Below are 21,261 nucleotides of genomic sequence, written 5' to 3' on the forward strand. Positions count from 1 at the left end.
GGGAGGGGGGAGGAGCCTAGACCACCTGGGGATGAGAAGCGGGGAGTAGGAGGTGGAGGTAGTGGTGAGTGGAGGCTTTGGGAGGTTTGGGGGCCATATTGGTGCAAGACAGGCTGAGGCAGAAAGTGAGAATAGGGGGATCAGGGCATTGGGAGAAGGTGTAGAGCATTTGAGGGTGAGGGTGACCTGATCCGTGTAAGACCAGTGGAAGGTGGGGTACAGTAAGGGGGTAGGGAGGGTAGAGGTTGGATAGAGGTTTGTGTGGGGTGTGATGGCCTGGTCTGTGTAAGACTGGCTGGGAATAGGAGTAGAGAGGTGGAGGGATGGAAGAGGGTGGAGGGGTTGAAGCCTGATAGGTTCTTCTTGGGGCATGAGGCAGGAGTAGGGAGAGTGCAAGTATGGGGAGAGTGGCCGGCCAGTTGGGATGTGGGGAGTGGGAATCCCTTTGAGGGAAGATGTCACTGGGCCAGGGACTGAATAGGAGTTAGTGCATGAGGGAGAAAATGTATCCTGGGGCTAATGAATGAATGATTGTCCTTGAAAATGTGGGGGTTGAGGTAACTTAACATCAGAGGCTGGCATGTGCTTTGGGCTTTCTGAGTGATCTGCAAAAGAACCTTGGTGGGACAGGGTTCTTCTCTGATGAGGGGTGGGGTGGTATACCTTGTCTCTAGTTTTCTCCATCCAGGAAAAGTCTGCAACAAATTTAAATACATCTCATTTCACAGAGCAAAGTTTTAGCTTTAAATTAGGGTGAATAAGCTGCTCGAAGATAAATGCAGAATGTAGAAATGTTTGTTCTGGGTTTTCGTTTTCTTTAAAAAGTATGTTTTTGTCTTGACTGTAGACATGGACATGTCGGAAGAAGTACCTGGCCAATCTAAGATTGAAGAAGATGATTGGTGAGACTGGAAAAATTCTCTTTTCTTTTTAGTCCTGCTGTGTTGGCAAAATGATTTTCTCAAAAAGTATATGTTTCTTTCATTTAGAGTCTGCAGGGTGTATAATTTGGTTAGTCATAAAAGGAGAATTGTGAAAAGGGGCCTTAGAATCATATGAGTCCAGCCTCTTACTCGATGTATGAATCCTCTATATAACACCTCTATTAGTGGCTAGGAGCATACTCCTCCATGAAGCAACACAGTGCATTGTTGAATATGCATAATTCCTAGAAAGTTCTTCATTCTAATGATTTTCAAATAAACATTTGAACGTAGATGTTAAAATTTATTCCACTTTTCATTATATTGCTTATATTTAAAGAAATGAAAATGTTAATGAGATACCATTTTTCGTATACCAGATTGGCAGAGATGTAAAAAAATTGATAATAACTGGAGTTGGCAAATTTGTCGGTGAACGGGCAATTTCATATAGCCATTGTGAGAATATAAATTGGTGCAACTTTTAACTGCCCATGTTCTTTGACCTAGTAATTCCACTCTTAGGACATTTTCTTTCCACGTTAGTACAATTTTATCTTATTTAATATATTAAATTATATATTAACTAATTTAACATATTAAATAAAATTGTACGCATACACACACCCATATACTTAAGTGCATAAACGTGGTTATATCCTACATTCTTTTTGTGTAGTTCACTCTTACTGTTTCTTGACTCCTTTTCCCCTTCTCCCATGTCCCTTCTCCCTATAACTCATGTTTATTTAATTGTACACAGACATACACAGGCTGGTTTGGTCTTTGTTGAGTTCTGTGGAAGAAGGATGTATGACTTAATCTTAGCATACAGAGAAGTACAAGGATGTTCATCGCAGCACTGTTTGTATTAACACAAATTGGAAAGAGTTTAAATGACCTAAGGGTGTAGTTGAATAAATTATGGTTCCTCCAAAAAATGTGCAAAAGAACCGAACGTACTCCTAATGGAGAGATTTCTAAGATACATAATGTGAAACACTGTAAGCCATAGAAGAATCCATATAGCATAATATTTATTTTAAAAGATGTGTGCACTTGCCTTGTGCTGGTATGTGTTTATGTTTAAGAACTTTCCAGAAGAATAAATAAGACACATTGTTTATTCTTGGGGAGTGGGACTCTTGGAGGAATCAGGGACAAAGTGTTCCTCTTCCTTACTCCTGTTTCAGTGTTATCACTCACAAAAGTATCTGGTAAGCATTATAACGTGATAGTCATTAAAATGGAAGGGGAGGGGCGCCTGGGTGGCGCAGTCGGTTAAGCGTCCGACTTCAGCCAGGTCACGATCTCACGGTCCGTGAGTTCGAGCCCCGCGTCAGGCTCTGGGCTGATGGCTCAGAGCCTGGAGCCTGTTTCCGATTCTGTGTCTCCCTCTCTCTCTGTCCCTCCCCCATTCATGCTCTGTCTCTCTCTGTCCCAAAAATAAATAAACGTTGAAAAAAAAAATTAAAAAAAAAAAAAATAAATAAATAAAATAAATAAATAAAATGGAAGGGGGGATTAGAAAACAATGCAGCAAATACACATTGGAAAATACACATCTTAAGAAGTAATGAAAAGAACTGAATTCAATGTTATTTTCCTATTAAGTAGCAAATGAGAAATATTTAATCCTGTTACTGTAATGTTGCTGAACTATGTGCTGATCTAAACCTTTGGGAAGGATTATAAAACTATAAAATTGGTTGTACTTTTGATTAATTTGACTTTGGGGAATCAACTTTAGGAAGATCCAATTTATAAAAGGAATTAAATACACAAAGATCCTTGTAGAAGCATTCAATTAAAGAAAAAATGTGTGTTACCAAGAATACACCAGGTAAAATTCTAGCTCTTTCTAGGACCCTCAGTCACTTGACCCAAATAGTGCACAAGGGCAGATGGTTGGCATTAGTTCTCCTGCGAAGTAAAGAGGCAGTCTGGTTTATTAGTCAACCCCTTGCAAATTCGGTTAACAGGGTCATTGCTCTAGCTTTTGATGAAGAATTGACAGACCTGAGTTCTTGAACCTACAGATGTGAAGGCTGGATCCTGGACTTCTGGTTGGAGATTGCTTTTGAGGCTGGACAATAACTGACCAGTCTCTCTACCCACCCTCGCCGTGTGTTGAGACTATTACATTTCACTATCTGGGCACTGTATTTTCTTTAATGCAGACAACATTGTTAGTTTTTTGTGTGTTTGCTCCTACTTTGGGCTGGCTCTGTACCTTGTGTAACCTTCAACATAAGGTTCACGTAAATGGGTGTGTATACATAGTTTTTTAAATAGAGAAGATTATTCCTTCGTGAGATCTCCTAGGCAAAGTCTTTTAAAAACGAGGTTCCATAGGGGTGTGGGTGGGGGGATGTACAACAGTGAAAGGGATCCTTGCAACCACTTTTTGAGATTCATTCATTCTTTTATTCAGCAAAATAGTTGAGTCCTGACTATACTAAACAGTGTGTAACAGGTATGTGTCCAAATCCTTGCATGGTTTACTCTCTGGAATGGGAGATAGAAACATGTAAACAGGCAATTCCAATATAGCGTGATAAATGCTGTGATGGGGGACAAGTTCATGATCCTGCAGGAGGGCAGACATTATCTTGTTGAATTTTCGCAGTAGCCCTATGAGGTAAGGGGTTCTTTGACAGCTGAGGCCCAAGAGCTTTATTTACAGAAGTCTGGGTAAGAAGTGATGGTGGCTCAGAGTGGGGTGGTAATAGTAGAGCTGGAGAGATTGGAATGAACATAGGGTATGTGGTAGTTTATCAATTCTGAGAGGTTTTTCCACAGTTTTGAAATTGGGATGCATCCAAAGTACAAGGGAGGGTTTGGCCAGAGATAGTGATAGTGGTAGGAACATTGAGTTCATCGTTAACAATAGAGAATCGGGTGTAATTACAGATAGGACGATAGACTCATTGGTGGGAGGACAAGGCAATTCCTGTCTGATTGCTTCTATTTTCCCAGTGACTTATGAGAGAAGGTAATTGATACAGTGGAGGAGGTTCTGGCAGTTTGAAGGCAGAAGTGCTATAGAAATCCATAATGCAAGGGGTGAGGGACCGGTTTTCATTGATCACTCAGAGCCCAATTCGTAATCTCTGATGGCCACTGACGGTTGCTTTTTAGCGCAGGATTCTTTGTTAATACTACAACAAGAGGGGCGCCTTGGTGGCTCCATTGGTTATGCGTCTGACTTTGGCTCAGGTCACGATCTCACAGTTCATGAGTTCAAGCCCCGCGTTGGGCTCTGACAACTTAGAGGCTAGAGTCTGCTTCGGATTCTGTCTGTCTGTCTCTCTCTCAAAAAAATAAGTAGACATTAAAAAAAATTTTTTTTAAATACTACAACAAGATAGATGGGGAGAAATACCATATTTTATTAAAAAATTTTTTTGAAGTTTATTTTGAGAGAGAGAGGGAGCAGGGAGGAGCAGAGAGAGAGAGAATCCTAAGCAGGCTCTGCACTGTCAGTGTGGAGCCCAAAGCGGTGCTCAAACTCACAAACTGAGATCTGAGCTGAGGTCAGATGCTTAACCAACTGAGCCACCCAGGTGCCCTGGATCCTTTGAAGTTTTTGAAGGTTTTTGTTTAATGCATCTTCAAAGCTTCTAATGTGATTTCTTAGCCCTTTCATGATAGGATTCTGGTTAAGCCAACTGGCTTTTCCAAGGTGCATCTATTCTGCTTTGAAACACTGTCTAGGAACTTGTACTCCTGGTGGCAGACTATACTTAGAAAAGGTATCTAACAAAATTTGTCTCCTTTTTGACCACCTGTTTTCTTCTTAGCACTTTCTTCAGACTGCTTTTCCTGTCGGTTACCATCCCACGTGGAATTCGATGATTTGTCTTCAGGGATTAGAGTGGGGTTCTCTGTCATGTAACTTGTGGCATGTTTTCGATCCCTTCTTTCTTTTGTCTGACCCCTAATTGTGTGTTGTGTGTAACACAAAAGTATGTAAGAACAGAGTTGAAGCACGAATCACGTTTGAGTTTATATGGAGTGCTGTTTGTCGATAATAGGTTTCAAGAGAAACAAGGTCACGTTTTGGCCCATACCTGAGAAACCTTTTACTCAACAAGAGATTTCTTTACTAACATAAAAAAAATTTTTTTGAGGCCTACTACGAAGTCCAGTGTACAGTGATTGATAAATGAATAGGAAATTGAACCAAGGGTGTTGAGCCAGCATGTGTCTTGGAAGACTGAAAAACTTATGTAATCAGTCCCAACAGTCAACCTCAAGGCTAAAACAAAAGCCCTCAAGAAGTGGTGGTTAAGCTTGGGAAAAAAAATAGTTATAGAGAGTGAGGGAGACAGACCATAAGAGACTCTTAAATACAAAGAACAAACTGAGGGTTGATGGGGGGATGAGGGAGAAGGGAAAACGGGTGATGGGCACTGAGGAAGGCACTTGTGGGGATGAGCACTGGGTGTTGTATGGAAGCGATGAACCACAGGAATCTACCCCCCAAACCAAGGGCACACATTACACACTGTGTGTTAGCCAATTTGACAATAAATTATATTTAAAAGAATTAAAATAAAAAAGTGGTTAAGCTTAACTTTCTCTGTGGAAAACCTTATAACTATCATGGCCCTTTTGGTTTTCTCTGTGTCACAACAACTAATAAGATTACCTGTGATCAGGTCCTAGAATGTAGCCTGGCTCCAGCACCAAAGTGATGTTTTATTGCAGGTGGATTGCAGATGAATGTCATGGAGGGATGTCCGGTCAGCTGCTGTCTGGAGAACTGAAGGATCTCAAGCCAGAACATGCTTTGGCATCGACTCAGGCATTACTGTGCAGCTGTAATGTGCCAGGCAGCCTGCCACGGGAGGGGTGAGAGGGGAGGTGTGGGTACGTGGGATGAGTATTGGGGCCTCTGGCACATTATTGGGGGGTAGAGAAGCGACAGGCCCCAACATCATGGTTCCCTGCAGAGAGAAGTTGCAGCCTTGAAATCACCCTTTGTTTGCTCCCCGAGAGCCAAAGCATAAGAGACTCTTAAAAAACTGAGAACAAACTGAGGTTGATGGGGGGTGTGAGGGAGGGGTGGGTGGTTGATGGGTATTGAAGAGGGCATCTTTTGGGTTGAGCACTGGGTGTTGTATGGAAACCAATTTGATAATAAGTTTCATATATTAAAAAAAAAAAAAAAAGATGGCCATCAGCCTTGTCCACTTACCTAGATAGCAATCCCAATAAGTAGGCCCTCTTCAAGCACTAAAGCCCCAAAAGATGTCCTCCTTGCTCTTTTTTCCTTCTGATGTTTAATTGTAATCTCTTCATCCTTGAGTCCTTTCACCCGTGGCCCCCTTTCTCAGAATTCACTTTTGTATCCTTATTTATTTTTTTTTTCACATCTTTAAATAGAAATCACTTGGCAGAAAATGGGCTTCTTGCAGGCAGCTAGTGGTGCTCAGCTAACATTCTTCCCCTATCTTTGATTCTGCGGTTAAAGGCTAAGCAGCCTGTTGCTTCTCATTTTTCTTCACCCCCCCCCACCCCCCACCCCCCCCGCTGTGATCCTGATTTCATAAGCCCTTACAACCTTTTTGCCTCTCAGGAACTAGAAGCTCTGATTTGTGGTTCTCTCCATTTGAGGTTTTGGCCATGCGGTTATGTATGATGAGGAGTAGCCTGCCTTTATAACCACGTGTATTTTCTTTTTTGCAGCTGCATCATTATTGTGGACTCAGACAGCGAAGAAGAATTGGAGCCCTGTAAGTAGAGTCCACTTGAAGCAGTAATTTCTGTTTCCAGGTGTAACTTAGCCACGCCTTTGTGGAGATGACTGAACTGATTTGGGACGTTTGGGGTGAGCTGGTCCTGGACTTGTCCCCACCAGGGCTCGCTCCAGATGGGTCAAATGGAGATTATTTCCCTGTTGTTAGGAGCAGGGACAGTTCTCTGTGCTGCTTTTCCAGTTTGCTTCCTTGACCTTTTTTCTTTAGGTTCTCCTTACTTTTATTTCCTCTCTATCTCCCATGAGGGGATATGAGTCTCCCATCCATTTTAACCAGCCCTAACTCCTGGACTTTGGTTTTAGGGAGTTAAAGATATGGGGTAACCAAATTTTTATCATGCTTCAGATGCTTCCTGACACCCTCTTTCTTTCTCTGATTTAGTTGTGACCAAAAAGAAGCAGCAGAAACAGAACATTAGGTGAGTAGGAAAAGGAGTGAAATTTAACAATTTTTTGAGGAATGATGCTGTGGGTAAGAAGATTTAAGAATAAACTTCACATGTCCTCTCAATACTGTGTTCAGGGTCACAGTGCGTCTTTGATCTCACCACCCGGTTGAATCTTAGATTCTTTATGCCAGGCCCATTATCTAATTGGTTAGTTTCTCCCTCAGCATGTCTATGTGATCTGCCCCCTCACTTTCAGTTGCCACTACACAGGCCCTTACCCGGTGAAGGGGTGTTGCCCAGGTGCCAGACTATAGGAGGTGATAGAAGAATATTACTGGAATAAATCCAAAATAGGATGCTTAGATAACAGAGGTTTCCACATTGACCACTTGAATGAACTGTAGTGGATTTACTGAAGTATGATTTTCATACAGCAAAAATCACACGTTTAGGTGTATAGTGTGATGAAATTTGATAACGTGTATGGTAGTGTAAACATTACCACTATCAGAGGTTCAGGATATTTTTGTCACTGTTATTTACATTTTTAAAATTTTATTCTTTTTTTTTTTTTTCCAACGTTTTTTATTTATTTTTGGGACAGAGAGAGACAGAGCATGAACGGGGGAGGGGCAGAGAGAGAGGGAGACACAGAATCGGAAACAGGCTCCAGGCTCCGAGCCATCAGCCATCAGCCCAGAGCCTGACGCGGGGCTCGAACTCACGGAACGCGAGATCGTGACCTGGCTGAAGTCGGACGCTTAACCGACTGCGCCACCCAGGCGCCCCAAAATTTTATTCTTTAATTTGTAAATTTTCATAATTTTCCAATATTTTTATTTATTTTCTTGACAGTGAGGGAGCTCGAGTGGGGGAGAGGCTCAGAGGGAGAGAGAGAATCTTAAGCAGGCTCCACACGCAGAGTGGAGCCCCACGCAGGGCTTGATCTCACGACCCTGGGATCATGACCTGAGCTGAAATCAGGAGTCGGATGCTTAACTGACTGAGCCACCCAGGTGCCCTAAGAAATCCAGAAAAGACTTTCAAGGAGGGAATAAACGAGATGGCAATGGCCCATCAACCTGGCAGCTTAAAATCGGTGACCATGGTGAAAGTGGATTAGCGGATTTATGTCTGCGACACGTGCAGGCAAATCCTCTGACAGGTGTTTTGAGTAATTTTCTCACCCTAAAGGTGTGTTAAGACTTCTCGTACACTGTTTGGGAAGTACAGAAAGATGGTGAATTTCAACCTTTTGGGAACTCTGACTGAAACACCAAAGGCAGCCGAGAACGAGGGCCCCACAGGGGTGCTCACCACCCACACCCTGGGTAGCACAGGGGTTCTGCCATGTTTGACTCCCACCAGCCCATTTCACTCAGTATTTGACAAATGCCTCCTTTTGAAAAGAGGTTCCAAAGAAGGGGAACAACCGAGTTACTACAGGGACCAAAGCAAGAAAATGTTTCCAAGTGCTCCTGTGCATCATAGAGGAGTTGGAAGAGGCCATGGGAAGAAGACCGGGGCACTTAACATTTCTCTTTTGTGTTTCCCTGTCTCCTCACTCAGCTGTGTGGTGATTGACTCAGACTCTGAGGATGAGTACTTCCGTGAGAACGTCAGAGCTCAGGCATATGAAATAAGCAGTGAAGGCAAGTGTACTAGTAACTGAGAAGGAGCTGAGCTCCGCAGCCCTCACGGTGTAGTGATTTCAGGATGCGTGTCAGCAGCCGTTCTATTCTGAATCACTTAGTAGCGAGTGCCTCCATTTCTTCCCTGTGTGTGCTAGATGTGGCCATGGCCAGAATTCCCCTCGCTCCCCGCCCTGGTGGATTTCCAAACACAGCAGCAACTGTTCTCTCTGCTTCAGACCTTGGGCACCCTCCTCCGTAGAGTTCTTGGCCTGCCAAGCATCAGGGAATCAGGGGCCAGGAAGTCAGGAACTGACACTAGGGAGGTGTGAAGGCCGCTCCGCTCCTCCACCTTCTGCTCTTTTCTGAACTCTTCCGTGTGTGAGAATGGCAGAGAGGGCAAGCGATGAGTGAGGGGCGTGGGCTCATTCTTTCTGGCCTGATGGAGACTAGGTGGGTGATGGTTCTGAGTCCGCCTACAGGGACTTCTCAGGGAAGAACCTTTGCTTTCTCCAGCTAGCTGTTCATCTTTGCCTTTCACTGTTCTCTTTGTTTTCTAGAGATTTCTGTTTTTCTCGGAGCCTGTTTCCCACAGCAGATCTTTGCCCCTTTGGATTCAGAGGCCTATTTATTTATGTATTTATTTACTATTGTTTAAATGTGTGTTTATTTATTTTTGAGAGAGACTGCGAGCAGGGGAGGGACAGAGAGAGAGAATCGCAAGCAGGCTTCGTGCTGCCAGCGCAGCACCTGATGCGGGGCTTGAACTCACGAACCGTGAGATCATGCCCTGAGCCAAAACCAAGAGTCAGAAACTTAACTGACTGAGCCACCCAGGCACCCCCAGAGGCCCTTTTAACCTTGCGGGAGGCATGGGACTACACTCACAGTTCAGAACCTGTTCAGTGGGTGTGAAATGTAGGAAGGCCAGGAGCTTCTTAAGCATCAGGAACGGTATGGTACTTGATCCGTCTTTGCTTACTTCGAGGTATAGGGCATGATACATAGGCCTCTCCTTAAGTTACTGGCTATTTCTTTGGTAACCACCCAAGAGCTACCATTGGCCAAAGTTCCCTGGCTAACCTGGGATGTCAGAGCAGGGAGACGAGAGGGGGCTTGGAACTCTACACTCCTATTTTACTACCTGTCCCTTCTGATTTATTTTTCCCCTTCCTCTCCAGCTCTGGATGTGCCTGAGTGAGATGGGGGTCCAGGTGCAGCAGAGTAGGGGCTGTGACATGACAAGCCGCTATCAAGGGCCAGGGGGAGCCCCAGGGGAAGTAGCTTTAGAGGTAGGGCATGAGTGACAGAGCCAGAAACCAATTCGTCACCACAGGCCGCCACTTGCTGACTCATTTAGTCAGAAGATCCCTATGTTTTTGAGGATAACCTTTGAAGTAAGGTTTTTCTGACCTTTCTGTTGGGTGGACCCTTCACTGTGGGCATTCATCCCAGTAATGGAGAGATGAGGAGGGCCCCGATAGGACTGTCTTTGTGTGTCTCTTTACTGTTCTTCATGTGCCCTTTCTTCCGTTACTGTAATGAATTTAGGTACTTTTACAGAAAAAGGAGCTTGACCACATATTTCTAAGATCACTTCTAACCTTTGTCAGTGTACAGTCATTTTTTTTGTAGATTGTCAGCAGTGTGTCCCTACTCTCTTTTTTGTTGTTGCTATTGTTGTTGCTTTGTTTTTTACTTTCAAGTGCAATTGGGAATTCTTTAAGGGGCGCCTGGGTGGCGCAGTCGGTTAAGCGTCCGACTTCAGCCAGGTCACGATCTCGCGGTCCGTGAGTTCGAGCCCCGCGTCAGGCTCTGGGCTGATGGCTCAGAGCCTGGAGCCTGTTTCCGATTCTGTGTCTCCCTCTCTCTCTGCCCCTCCCCAGTTCATGCTCTGTCTCTCTCTGTCCCAAAAATAAATAAAAAACGTTGAAAAAAAAAATTAAAAGGGAATTCTTTAAAATTTCTAAGAAGGATGACTGTTTACCATAGCAACACCCACTCCTTCCTCTTTATTGCATATCTGAAATTCTTTGGTAATTAAATGATAGAGGAGACTCTCAAATTACATGATCCCAAATCTGCAATTGTAGGATAAAGAGCTTTTGCACCACAAATATATTTTTGCATCTTGTCTATGCTGTAGTGTGTGTGTGTGTGTGTGTGTGTATAACATCTGGAATCCTAGAAACCTGGAAGTTGGGCTCTGAACAGACTCCAGAGAGCATGTGGTAGTAGACATGCCATGCCTCATTTCCAGATGAAGGGACGCTCGGGGAGGGCGGGGACATTCCAAATGTTCCCAAGGTCTCTCAGTGCTGGCGTTAGGACTGAACCCTTCACACTTACATCAGTCGCTCTGAGAGCTTTGCATTTATGCACTAGTTAGAGCATTAAATTTTGTCTAACAATGGGAGCAAATTCCAGTACCATCTACTATCAGTGTAATTGCATAAAGTATAGAAAGCAAAAGTTCAGGGAGGATGTAATCTCAAGGACAATCCCTTAAATTATAGAGCTCGAACTTGGTAGGGAAAAAACCCACTTTATTCTGATTTCTCTTGTTTTTCTGTAGAGCAGTGACAGCACACAAGTCTGCAGAGCTGTGTTTGGGAACCACCGAGCACCTGCAATGTGCTACATAGTGTGATTTGGAAAATTGCCACTAGACTTGGGTTGCTATTTTATCTGTCTCTGCTCTCAGTCAAGTAAAGAAGGGATAGAGGGAAAACAATCTAAAATAATGGATTCTTTATTTTTTTTTTTTACTTTAAGTTTATTTATTTTGGGGGGAGAGAGAGAACCAGGGAGAGGTAGAGAGAAGGAGAGGGAGTCCCAAGCAGGCCCTCAAGCGCAGAGCCCAACATGGGACTTGAATCCATGAACCCTGAGATCAGGACCTGAGCCGAAATGAAGAGTCAGATCCTTATCCAACTGAGCCACCCAGGTGCCTCTAAAATAATCCATGCTTAACTGTGAGTCATAATGTCACAGCTTCCAGTTTGTTAAATTTGTGCTCAATAATCTAAAGTGGAGTGTGAAAGGGGGACAGAGGGAGTATATTTCTACATGATTGTGTCTTTTGAATTTCAGATGAGGTTCTATATGTGTCTTCTAACATTGGGAAGCCTGCCATCGATGAGCCTCCAATAGTTATTTCTGATGATGATAGTGATTTTGAGGGCCCCGTGATGATCATAGATGACGATTTGTGTGGTCAGGGCCAAAGCTCCTCAAATGAAAAAGAGATGGAGGCCTTTGATGTCTGCCAGCACAATTCATCTGCTGGTGTTGCTGAGCTGGGCAGTGGTGAAAATCTCTGCCCACCGCCAGGTGTTGCTGAGACTGAGGTGGAGATTCCAAATGAAGAGCCGGCACCTGTGGTGGAGCAACCAAGGAAAAGGAAGAGCAAAACCAAAAATATATGTGTGGTGCCCGGTAAGCCAGTTGAATCAAGTAGGCCTGTCCCACTGAACAAGCCCAGCACCGCCCCCCCCACCTGCCTGCAGTGTGCCAGCCATGCCTGCCATGCCCTTTCCCCTGGGTATGTCTGTCTTGTGAGGTCTGCCTGTCCTGATCGCCGACCTTAAGCCATCTCAGCAGGTCCCTAGCGGCCAGGGGAGACAGCCACCCCGGTGAAAAGGATCTTTCTGGAAATGGGGGAGAAAGGCCCACGTCTTAGTATTTTACCATTCCCTCCAACTGGCATGCTTTCTCTTTGTGCTTTCTGGCCTGAGGATATAATCCCTTTTTTCTTGGGACCCAGCCCAGTGTTCAGTTCCTGTAGGGAACTGTAGGTCGGAGATGTTCCACCCTCCTGGATTCCCAAAGTTCTCAGACCCCCGTCTCTACTAGAGCACTTACCTGGCTGTCTTTTGTTGTGTTTTTGAGAAAGGTGGGTGCAGGTGAGCTATGGGGGGACAGAGAGAGAAGCAAGGCTCACCAGAAATGGAGCATGAGTTCACCCGATACAGGGCTTGAACTCACGAATTGTGAGATCATGACCTGAGCCACCCAGGCGCCCCACTGCCTCCAGCTGTCTTATAATATGTTTCTGAAACTGTTCCCCCAGTAGATGGTGAGCCTCTTGTGAAGACCTCTAGGAAAGACCCTAACTCATTTTGAAGTCTCTCCCAGGGTCTAGCCTGGTATTTGGCACATAATAGATGTTTAATACTTTCTTTTTTTTTTTTTTTAATAACCAAATAAATGATACTCGTGATGGGGAAGTCTCTGGCTAGAGCAGTTAGCAGTATATGGGTGCTAGAAATCTTTCCATCTGGCTTGCGTATTGAGTGTTGGCGCTGCCTAGGATCCAGTCTTGCCCTTGGAACAAGTGTGGACAGCATTCCTTACACTGCGTGTGCCTCAGGTGCCCACACAATCTGACCTATAGCGGCGTGCTCATGTGGTCCCATTATAGTTCCTGGTACCTATGACAGAACCCTACCCAGCGTACACTCTGCTGGCAGCTCTGTGATTCCCATAGATAAAAATCTGTCACGCTGGCCAATGGACAGTATACAGGCTTTAGACCGTTTTCGTTTCTAGATGGTGCTCTGGGTGTGGCTGTGGGGCCTCCTCCTGGGTTTACCTTTCTGCCAGCTGCTTGCTGGGATCAATTTTCAGGGCACAAACGAGCTATTCTCTTTTCAGCTGTTACAGCACCAAAAACACGTGGGCCTTCAAAGAGGTTTGCTTCTAAGAGGAAGCCCCATGCGGCAAAATGTGACAAAAGCCACACTGGGTACGTACTGTCCGTATCGGACTGAACGGGAATTGATTGGATAATTGTCACGTGTTAAGCAGTCCACTGGGCATGAGAGAGGGTCTTCAAGGGGATGAAAGAGTCTGGTGGTGGGGGGGACAGTGTGTCCATCCCTGAATTGGAAGAGCATAAGAGGGGGGAGGAGGAAAGGGAGGAGCAGCCCACTGCTCCACACCTCCCTTTGCCCCCACATCACCTCTGGCCTCTTGAGGTTTCCTTGGTCCTTAAACTCCGATCAAAAAATGATGTGTGGCCAAACCAGAATCTTTTTTTCAGGCTAAATACTGCTTCGTGGCCACCAGTTTATGCTAAACCAAAGCAAACACAGTGGAGATGGTGAGAAGGCAGAACTGACATGTTCTAATCCATTGATGTTGGAGGGCAGTTGTCTTCCAGGTTTTTCTAGGGCTTGGGATGTGCCCAGTTGCTCCCACTACTGTTTTTATTCTTGCACATTTTGAAGGCGTCAACATTAGGGTGAAACTGCTTGTAGTTCCTTTCTTTTTATGAAGTTATAGGTAATTGAGCCTGAAAACAACAGGTCATTTGGACCAAGAACATATTAATACTTGAAGCAAAAAGCTAACAGGTTTTTTTCATTCAGATTCCCCCAACTTCTTACCTTTTCCCTTAAAAATAGGATGTTGTAAGCCTAATTTTCTTCATTCTTACTTGCATTCAGGAGTAATATATACTTATATCTGACTTCTCTTAAGACCAAGGATATGTCTGAAGCCTGTGTGTTTATTTTGTTTTAACTGTATTTTGGGCCAATAAATGCATCTTTAAAATTTTTTTTTCTAAAATTTACTTATTTATCTCAAGAGAGCAAGAACAAGTAGGGGAGGGGTAGAGAGAGAGGGAGACACAGAATCTGAATCAGGCTCCAGGCTCTGAGCTGTCAGCACAGAGCACGATGCAGGGCTCGAACTCACGAACCGTGAGATCATGACCTGAGCTGAAGTTGGACGCTTACCCGACTGAGCCACCCAGGCACCCTGCCAATAAATGCATCTTATGGGAAGAGGAACGGTGTGTTGGGCACTGGGGCAACAGAGCACCTTGGCCCTGAACAGAGGCTCTCCTTGTTTCTGCACTTCCTGCCTGGTGAGGTAGCTATTGGAGTTTGGCGTGTTCTCTCTTAGGTGGATCCCCTTTCAGCAGAGTTTCTTTTGATATATATTTCAGCTGCTTTGCCTGTAGGGCCACGTGTGTTGGGTGGCTCCCAGGTTGCTTTGCTGTGGTGTGACGTAACAGAAGAAGGCATGTAAGCTGTCCCTTTGTGTCACTGTCCTCTGCATCATCCAAAGGAGGCCAGTCTGTTTGGACTCCTCACTGTTGCCTCGGTGCTTCCTGTTTCAGTCAGGAGGCTTCCTGTTGTGCTTAGCGTTTGTTCCTGTGTAGCTGGTCATGGTGTCTGATGTACCCATTTGGGGTCTCGTTGGTTGCTCTGATGTGGAGATTGTTCCATCTGTAGCAAAGTGGCACAGGCGTTGTGGGGAAAGGTATGCTAAGCCACAGGGCCTGCTTGATGTGAGCGCTGATGCACATGGGGGTCACATTCTCTACCGAGGCCTGCAGGTGGTTTAGGTTTTCATCTGCTACCTTTCCGGGTGCAGATTTGCTTTCAGAGCTGTCATTGGAGGCAGAAGTGTTAGTCACCAGGGGCAGGCTTTGGGGTGAGGATGCTTACTTTTAGCTGTCTTTGCCTCATTTGGTATTTCTTTCCTCTCCGTGCCCCAGCCACCCCACTGTGACATAAGGGGTTAATGAGTGTGCTACAAAATCTCAGTCTCAGGAGTTCTGTTGAGTTAGAAGCTCACTTAACCTGTGTCTGCTCTGGTTTTATGTGTCCAGCTCTGTGGGCTCATCTCTTTGGTCTTGTGGATTATTGTTGGCCAAGAGAAAAACACTTTAGTTTAAATAGCTGTTACAAGTGTGAGTCCTTTATGTGACTAGCACTATTCTTTGTGCATTTGAATTAGGCCTCGAAAGATGGGGCAGCAATAGTGGTCTAATGGGAAAACCATGAGATTTGGGCCAGAAGATTCAGCGTCTGGGAACTTTGGGCAGGTCACCTAACCTCTGACCTTCAGTTTCCTCATCCGTCAAGTGGAGATAGGAAGAAGAGCAATAGCTTCTTTGGGGAGTGGTGGCGAGGATCAAATAAGGTCATGCAAAAAAGAAGGTCTCCACAAATGGTAAAGCACTACACACATGGTTGTTCTCAGGAGAGGTAGAGATGTGCTCGTTCTAGCAGTCATGGGCACCTACGCTGTGCCAAGGCATGAACGAACTGTGGGAAATCACCGTTCCTGTGCAGAGAATGTTTAACTTTGCCCACTTTGACCAGAGTAGAAATGGTAGCTGGAACACAGATGTTGGGACCAGATTGACCTGGGCCTTGAATGCTAGGCCCAACAGTCAGTGAAAAGCCAGGGAGGGACATAATTGGAACATGGCCTAGAAAAAATGAACCTGAAGTGTGTGTGTGTGGTTCGACTAGAAGGAAAAGAGCCTGGAGGTTAGGAGCACAGAGGAATGCTGTAGTGGCAAGGCATCGAGGGGAAGAAGGGAACTTGAACTAGGCTCGTGACCGTGGGGTGGAAAGAAAGGCTGGATAGAAGAGATGATGTGAAGGAGATAGCGGTCTTTGTGCCTGTTGAATATATGGGGCAGGGGAGGAAATGAATTTTAAAATGTCTCTGAGGTCTTCAGCCTGCTATAACAGAAGTCAGGTAGTTAAACACATTGTGGGGGGGGGGGGCATACTCCCGTTAATCAGGTGGAAATTTGCGTCAGGCGATGGTAAATTCGGAACTGGATCCCAGGAGAGAGATCAAGACTGCAGATACAGGTGTGAGATCACTCCAGTGGAGGTTGTAACCACAGACTTCACATCTCTGAGGATGCAAGCAGTGAGTAGGAAAAGTCTACAAATGGAACTTTGGGAAATGCTCTCCTATAAGGTAGTTAGAAGTAAGAGGGACCGGCAGGTTTTCTGAGTCTCTCCGGATATGACCTGTACGTATGCATTTCTGCTGTTTACTTCTTTAGCTATACAAAACTCAGTTGAATTTACCTTTGCAGGCATTCCGTGTGCGAAATACCTGGATGTTTCTTGCATGACGTGGAAAAGGCAAAGCAGTATTCTGGAAGGAAGTTCAAGAAAAATAAGGACAGCCTGGTTCAGGAAATGTACAGTCTGTTTAACAGATCTGTCTTTGACAAAAAGGTACAGTCGGTGAATAGACACTTAATGAGCACCTGTCATATGCGCAGTGCTCTTGGGTGCTGTGAGGTGTGCAGATGTGCTAGCTGTATATTTCCTGCCCTTGAGAGGTGTCAGTTTAGATGGGGAGATGATACATGCACACGTGAAAGAAACAGACAATGTTTGTGGGTAAAACTATATGGTACAGACTTGTTACCAGCACAGGACATCAGCAGAGGCAGAAAAATCACTGAGCGCCTCAGTGGTGAGGAAATAAGATTGGCTGTGGAGTGGGGGGAGACTGAAGGATGTGGAGAGAGTGGCAGTGATGGGGGAAGAGGGCGTGTGTGAGGCATGTGTTGAGGCTTGACTATCTGGAAGAGAGGGTTTATGCTGAGGAAAAATGGGGAAGAGCTGTGTGACCTTGGGCAAGTTACCTCCCCCCTCCCTTGCCTCGGTTTTCTTGGTTTTCTCATCTGCAAAATGGGAGCGATAATAGCACCTGCTACTTCATAGAATTATGGTTGGGCCTAGGGAAGGTAATACACCTGGAGTACCTAGAACAGGGCCTATGACCTAGTAAGTGATACACGTCGGCCATCACTTGTTTTTGGTAGCGTAGCACTACATAACGGAGGGCCTTTGGAATCAGATTGGAGGGGGGCGCTGAAATTGAAATCAGCAGGCACCACCTCACAGGGACAGGATAGGACACAAAGCGTCTACTGAGGGAAACTAACCTGTCTGTAGTGTGGGGCCTGTACTGGATTGGAGAGAACCTGGAGGCAGAGAGACTCAGTGGTCATTAGGTTTTTCAGACTCTTATTATTGCTGCTGATGAAATTTCCTGCCGGTATAGTTTTCAGATCTTTCTAAGGCTCCCCAGCCTTTGGGTAGATCACTCCTGATGACTGGGGTGTTACCTCACGGGACCAAGGAGTAGACCAAGGTGCATGTACAATCTCACCTCACCACTTTTAGTACCCACAGGGTTCCATTCCTACCTCGGCGGGTTTGCACTTCTCTCCCTGACGCTTGTCCCCGTGCCGGGCAGCGCATATCTTGCTTTTGCGCACACTCAGCAGCCTCCCTCAGGTCCTGATTGCCCGTCAGTTGTTCTCACCTGGGCTTCAGCCTGGCTTTGATTCTCCCCAGAACGTTTAGGCTTGCAAAACTCCTGAGCCAAGATCCTTTGGTCTGCTCGAAGCTGCTCTCTGACTTGCCTGCTTTGCTTTTTGTTCTCAGCTGCCAGAGAAAATCGATATCGGCTGGAATAAGAAGATGCTGAGAACTGCTGGCTTGTGCACCACTGGCGAGACACAGTACCCGAAGAAGGAGCGTTACGCGAAGATCCAGATTTCTCTGAAAGTCTGCGACTCCGCAGGTGATGGCAGCCTTCTGACACAGGCCCATGAAGTTACTCTTAAGTCCTGGTGTTTTCTGGCAGCCTGTGTCACAGCTTCTCCTGCCATTCCTGGGTAGATAGGCCTACTACGAATGTCTTGCTCAGAAGACATTCTTAACAGATGTCTCCTCATTCCTGAGAATCCAACTTGGCCATCTTTCCATTAGGGTAACTTTCTCACTGCAGCTAGCTCCCTGCTAACTGAGGTTCAGGGTCCCCCGTAGCTAACCAATCAACCAGATTTTCATAATGACTCTCCTGTCATCATTCCTTTGCCCCCACCCAGGTGTAAGGCCTTGTCACCTCACCCTTCTCCCTGCTCCACTCAGTCTCCTACATACCACTGTGTCGCTTTTCCATAAAACACCTAGCTTTCCAGGCTGTCGCAGCCTGCCCCCCACTCTGCTCAGCCAGGCTTATCTCTAAGCATGCCGCCTCTAGCGTGTCCTGTGCTTCAGCGAAACTTTCTTCACACTGCCTCTCAGAATGCACCACACACCTTCCTGGCCTTGTCCTTTGTTTGCATTTCTCACCGCACCTAGAATGGCCTTTCAAATTTGCAAAGCCAGTCAGTTGTTAGGGGCCCAGCTCAGAATCCCCCTTTTTCCGTGGAGCTTCTCCTGACCAAATCCCAAGGCCATAGCCACTGCTCCCCACCCCGTCCACTTAACGTAACCCAGGCCTTGACTGGGTGTATTTGTAGCAGCAGCATCCCCCAAAAAGAAGAGCATGCTGGAGCTGTCCTGAAAGGATTGTTGTCTCTGACATCAACAAAATCGGTTACGTAGGGGACAGATGTCCCTTTCAGAATCCCGGGAAGCTAACACTCATGACTGCCCATGTAGACTTGTAGCACATGGCTTTGTATGTGGTGGGGTTGAGAGTCTAGTGGGTAGCAGGCCAGAGGGAGTGGGTTTAAGTGCTCATGTTTCCTTTGCCTCCCTCTCTTCCAAGACCGCCTTCGGGATACTTTGATCCATGAAATCTGCCACGCGGCCTCCTGGCTGATTGATGGTGTTCGTGATTCTCATGGCGACTCATGGAAGTTTTATGCCAAAAAATCGAACCTGGTGCATCCAGAGCTGCCCCTGGTCACCCGTTGCCATAACTACAAGATTAACTACAAGATTCATTATGAATGCACTCAGTGCAAAGCCAGGTGAGACCCTTTGCCTCTCAGACTTTCCTCTGTTCTGTTTCTGCTATGACTTCCAGCTGGCTCTCTGTGATTTTGTTGGTAAGTATGTGGCCAGCCGGCTGGACGAGTGAAACATCTCTACTCCTTTCCATGTCTTCCTCCTCCATTCTCTTCTACTTTGAGCTGACCTCTGGCTGCTGCTGCTGCTTGGTACCCCACTCTCTGAGAAGCCAGGCAAAAAGTCTTGCTTTGGGCCAGTGCCAGCAGCTCGGAGAACATGCTGAGGTACAGTGACTGATTCCCTTACTGCATGATGTCTCTTTTCCTCCTTAGAGTCGGCCGCTACACCAAATCATTGAACACCGACCGCTTTATCTGTGCCAAGTGCAAGGGGACTCTGGTCATGCTGCCGCTAACTCGTAAGGATGGGACCCCCATTGCGCCCCATGTGAGACCATTTGCCAAGTATGTGCAGGAGAATTATAGATTGGTTAAGCAGTCAGCGGAAGGACTAAGCCATGGTGATGTGATGAGACAGCTCAGCAAGGATTATGCCCTTAAGCACAAGCGAAATCCTTAAGGTTATCTGAGAGTATACTTGTGCGAGCTGAGTCCTCCACTGCTAAGAAGTTTTAGAAAACATTTGTTTCTGCAATGAATACTAGGATTTAAGTGCGTTTTTATAGCTTCATACTGTAGTGATGATTGTTCTTAACTAAGGATTCTGTTGGTAACCATTCTGTGCCTTTGACAGTACTCAGAAGCCCTTTGGGTCCACCTTGGGTGTTACTTAGACTCCATAGTTCAAAATACAGTAAGAGACGCACAGAGTTTTAAGATTAAGACATAGAACAAGATATAATAAGAGAAACCCATAGTGTTAAGACGTAGAATAAGATATAGTAAGAAAAACCCATAGTGTTAAGACCATAGTTTTAAGATTAAGATGTAGAGGGGCGCCTGGGTGACTCAGTCGGTTGAGCATCTGACTTCGGCTCAGGTCATGATCTCACGGTTTGTGAGTTTGAGGCCTGTGTCAGGCTCTGTGCTGACAGCTCAAAGCCTGGAGCCTGCTTCGGATTCTGTGTCTCCCTCTCTCTTTATCCCTCACCTGCTTGCATGCTCTGTCTCTTTCTCAAAAATAAATACATTAAAAAATATTTTAAAAAAGATTGAGATGTAGAATAAGATACACTAAGAGAAACCCATAGTGTTAAGACCATAGTTTTAAGATTAAGATGTAGAACACATACAGTAAGAGAAACATAGTTTTAAGATGTAGAACAAAATGCAATAAGAGAAATGCTTGTTCAAGAGTGGCAGGTTGAGAAAAGGAGAATGGCGCTGGGAAGTGAACCAGATTCAAAGGTGGCCCTCCAAAACCCGGGCTGCTGGCAGGTGGAACCTGTTATACCTACTTAGAAATAAGAGACAAACATGTCTCATGAATTGAGTTGTTCTTGATGTTGAATAAAGCCATGTAAGCCAGTGTAGCTGTTCATAAGATTAGAAAAATAAATAAACTGTTTTCTGCAATTCACTTGTTAACCGAGTCTATTCACTGACAGCCTGACAGCACAGAACAAACTGTCAGGTCTTTTGTCCAAGACCCTGGACATATGAAGCTCTCCACAGTGTGTCTGGAAGAGCACTCTCCATTCTGGTTTTTCTCTATGACTTTTGTGACTGCCCGTAAGCACTTCAGCAGCCCTCCCACTCCTGGGAGGCATCCAGGGTACAGACTGGGGCCAAGATTGCATTCATTTCCTATTGCTGCCATGGCAAATGACCACAAGCTTAGTGACTTCAGACAACACAAATGTATTCTCTTACAGCTCTGGAGGTCATAAATCTGGTGCTTGGGATACTCAGGTACCCCAGGCTCAGTCAGTTAAGCGTCCGACTTTGGCTCAGGTCATGATCTTGTGGTCTGTGAGTTTGAGTCCCGTGTTGGGCTCTGTGCTGACAGCTCAGAGCCTGGAGCCTGGTTCGGATTCTATGTCTCCCTCTCTCTCTGCCCCCACCCCAC

General features: G+C 45.5%; 1 protein-coding gene across 1 annotated transcript in view; it reads left to right on the forward strand.

Moving 5' to 3' along the window:
* The window catches only part of GCNA (germ cell nuclear acidic peptidase), a 26,892-nt gene extending 6,120 nt beyond the window's left edge, over positions 1-20,772 (forward strand). Inside the window, exons 2-12 of the mRNA XM_049643950.1 lie at positions 848-902; positions 5,637-5,780; positions 6,618-6,664; positions 7,070-7,106; positions 8,646-8,728; positions 11,801-12,145; positions 13,364-13,454; positions 16,566-16,710; positions 17,935-18,073; positions 19,049-19,253; positions 19,566-20,772. Of these exons, the coding sequence (XP_049499907.1) occupies positions 850-902; positions 5,637-5,780; positions 6,618-6,664; positions 7,070-7,106; positions 8,646-8,728; positions 11,801-12,145; positions 13,364-13,454; positions 16,566-16,710; positions 17,935-18,073; positions 19,049-19,253; positions 19,566-19,812 (1,536 nt within the window). The 5' untranslated portion in view covers positions 848-849 and the 3' untranslated portion in view covers positions 19,813-20,772. The remainder of the gene's footprint in view (positions 1-847; positions 903-5,636; positions 5,781-6,617; positions 6,665-7,069; positions 7,107-8,645; positions 8,729-11,800; positions 12,146-13,363; positions 13,455-16,565; positions 16,711-17,934; positions 18,074-19,048; positions 19,254-19,565) is intronic.
* The last annotated feature ends 489 nt before the right edge of the window (positions 20,773-21,261 follow it).

The sequence above is a fragment of the Panthera uncia genome, chromosome X (assembly GCF_023721935.1).
Source record: "Panthera uncia isolate 11264 chromosome X, Puncia_PCG_1.0, whole genome shotgun sequence".
In the NCBI taxonomy this organism is placed as follows: Eukaryota; Metazoa; Chordata; class Mammalia; order Carnivora; family Felidae; genus Panthera; species Panthera uncia.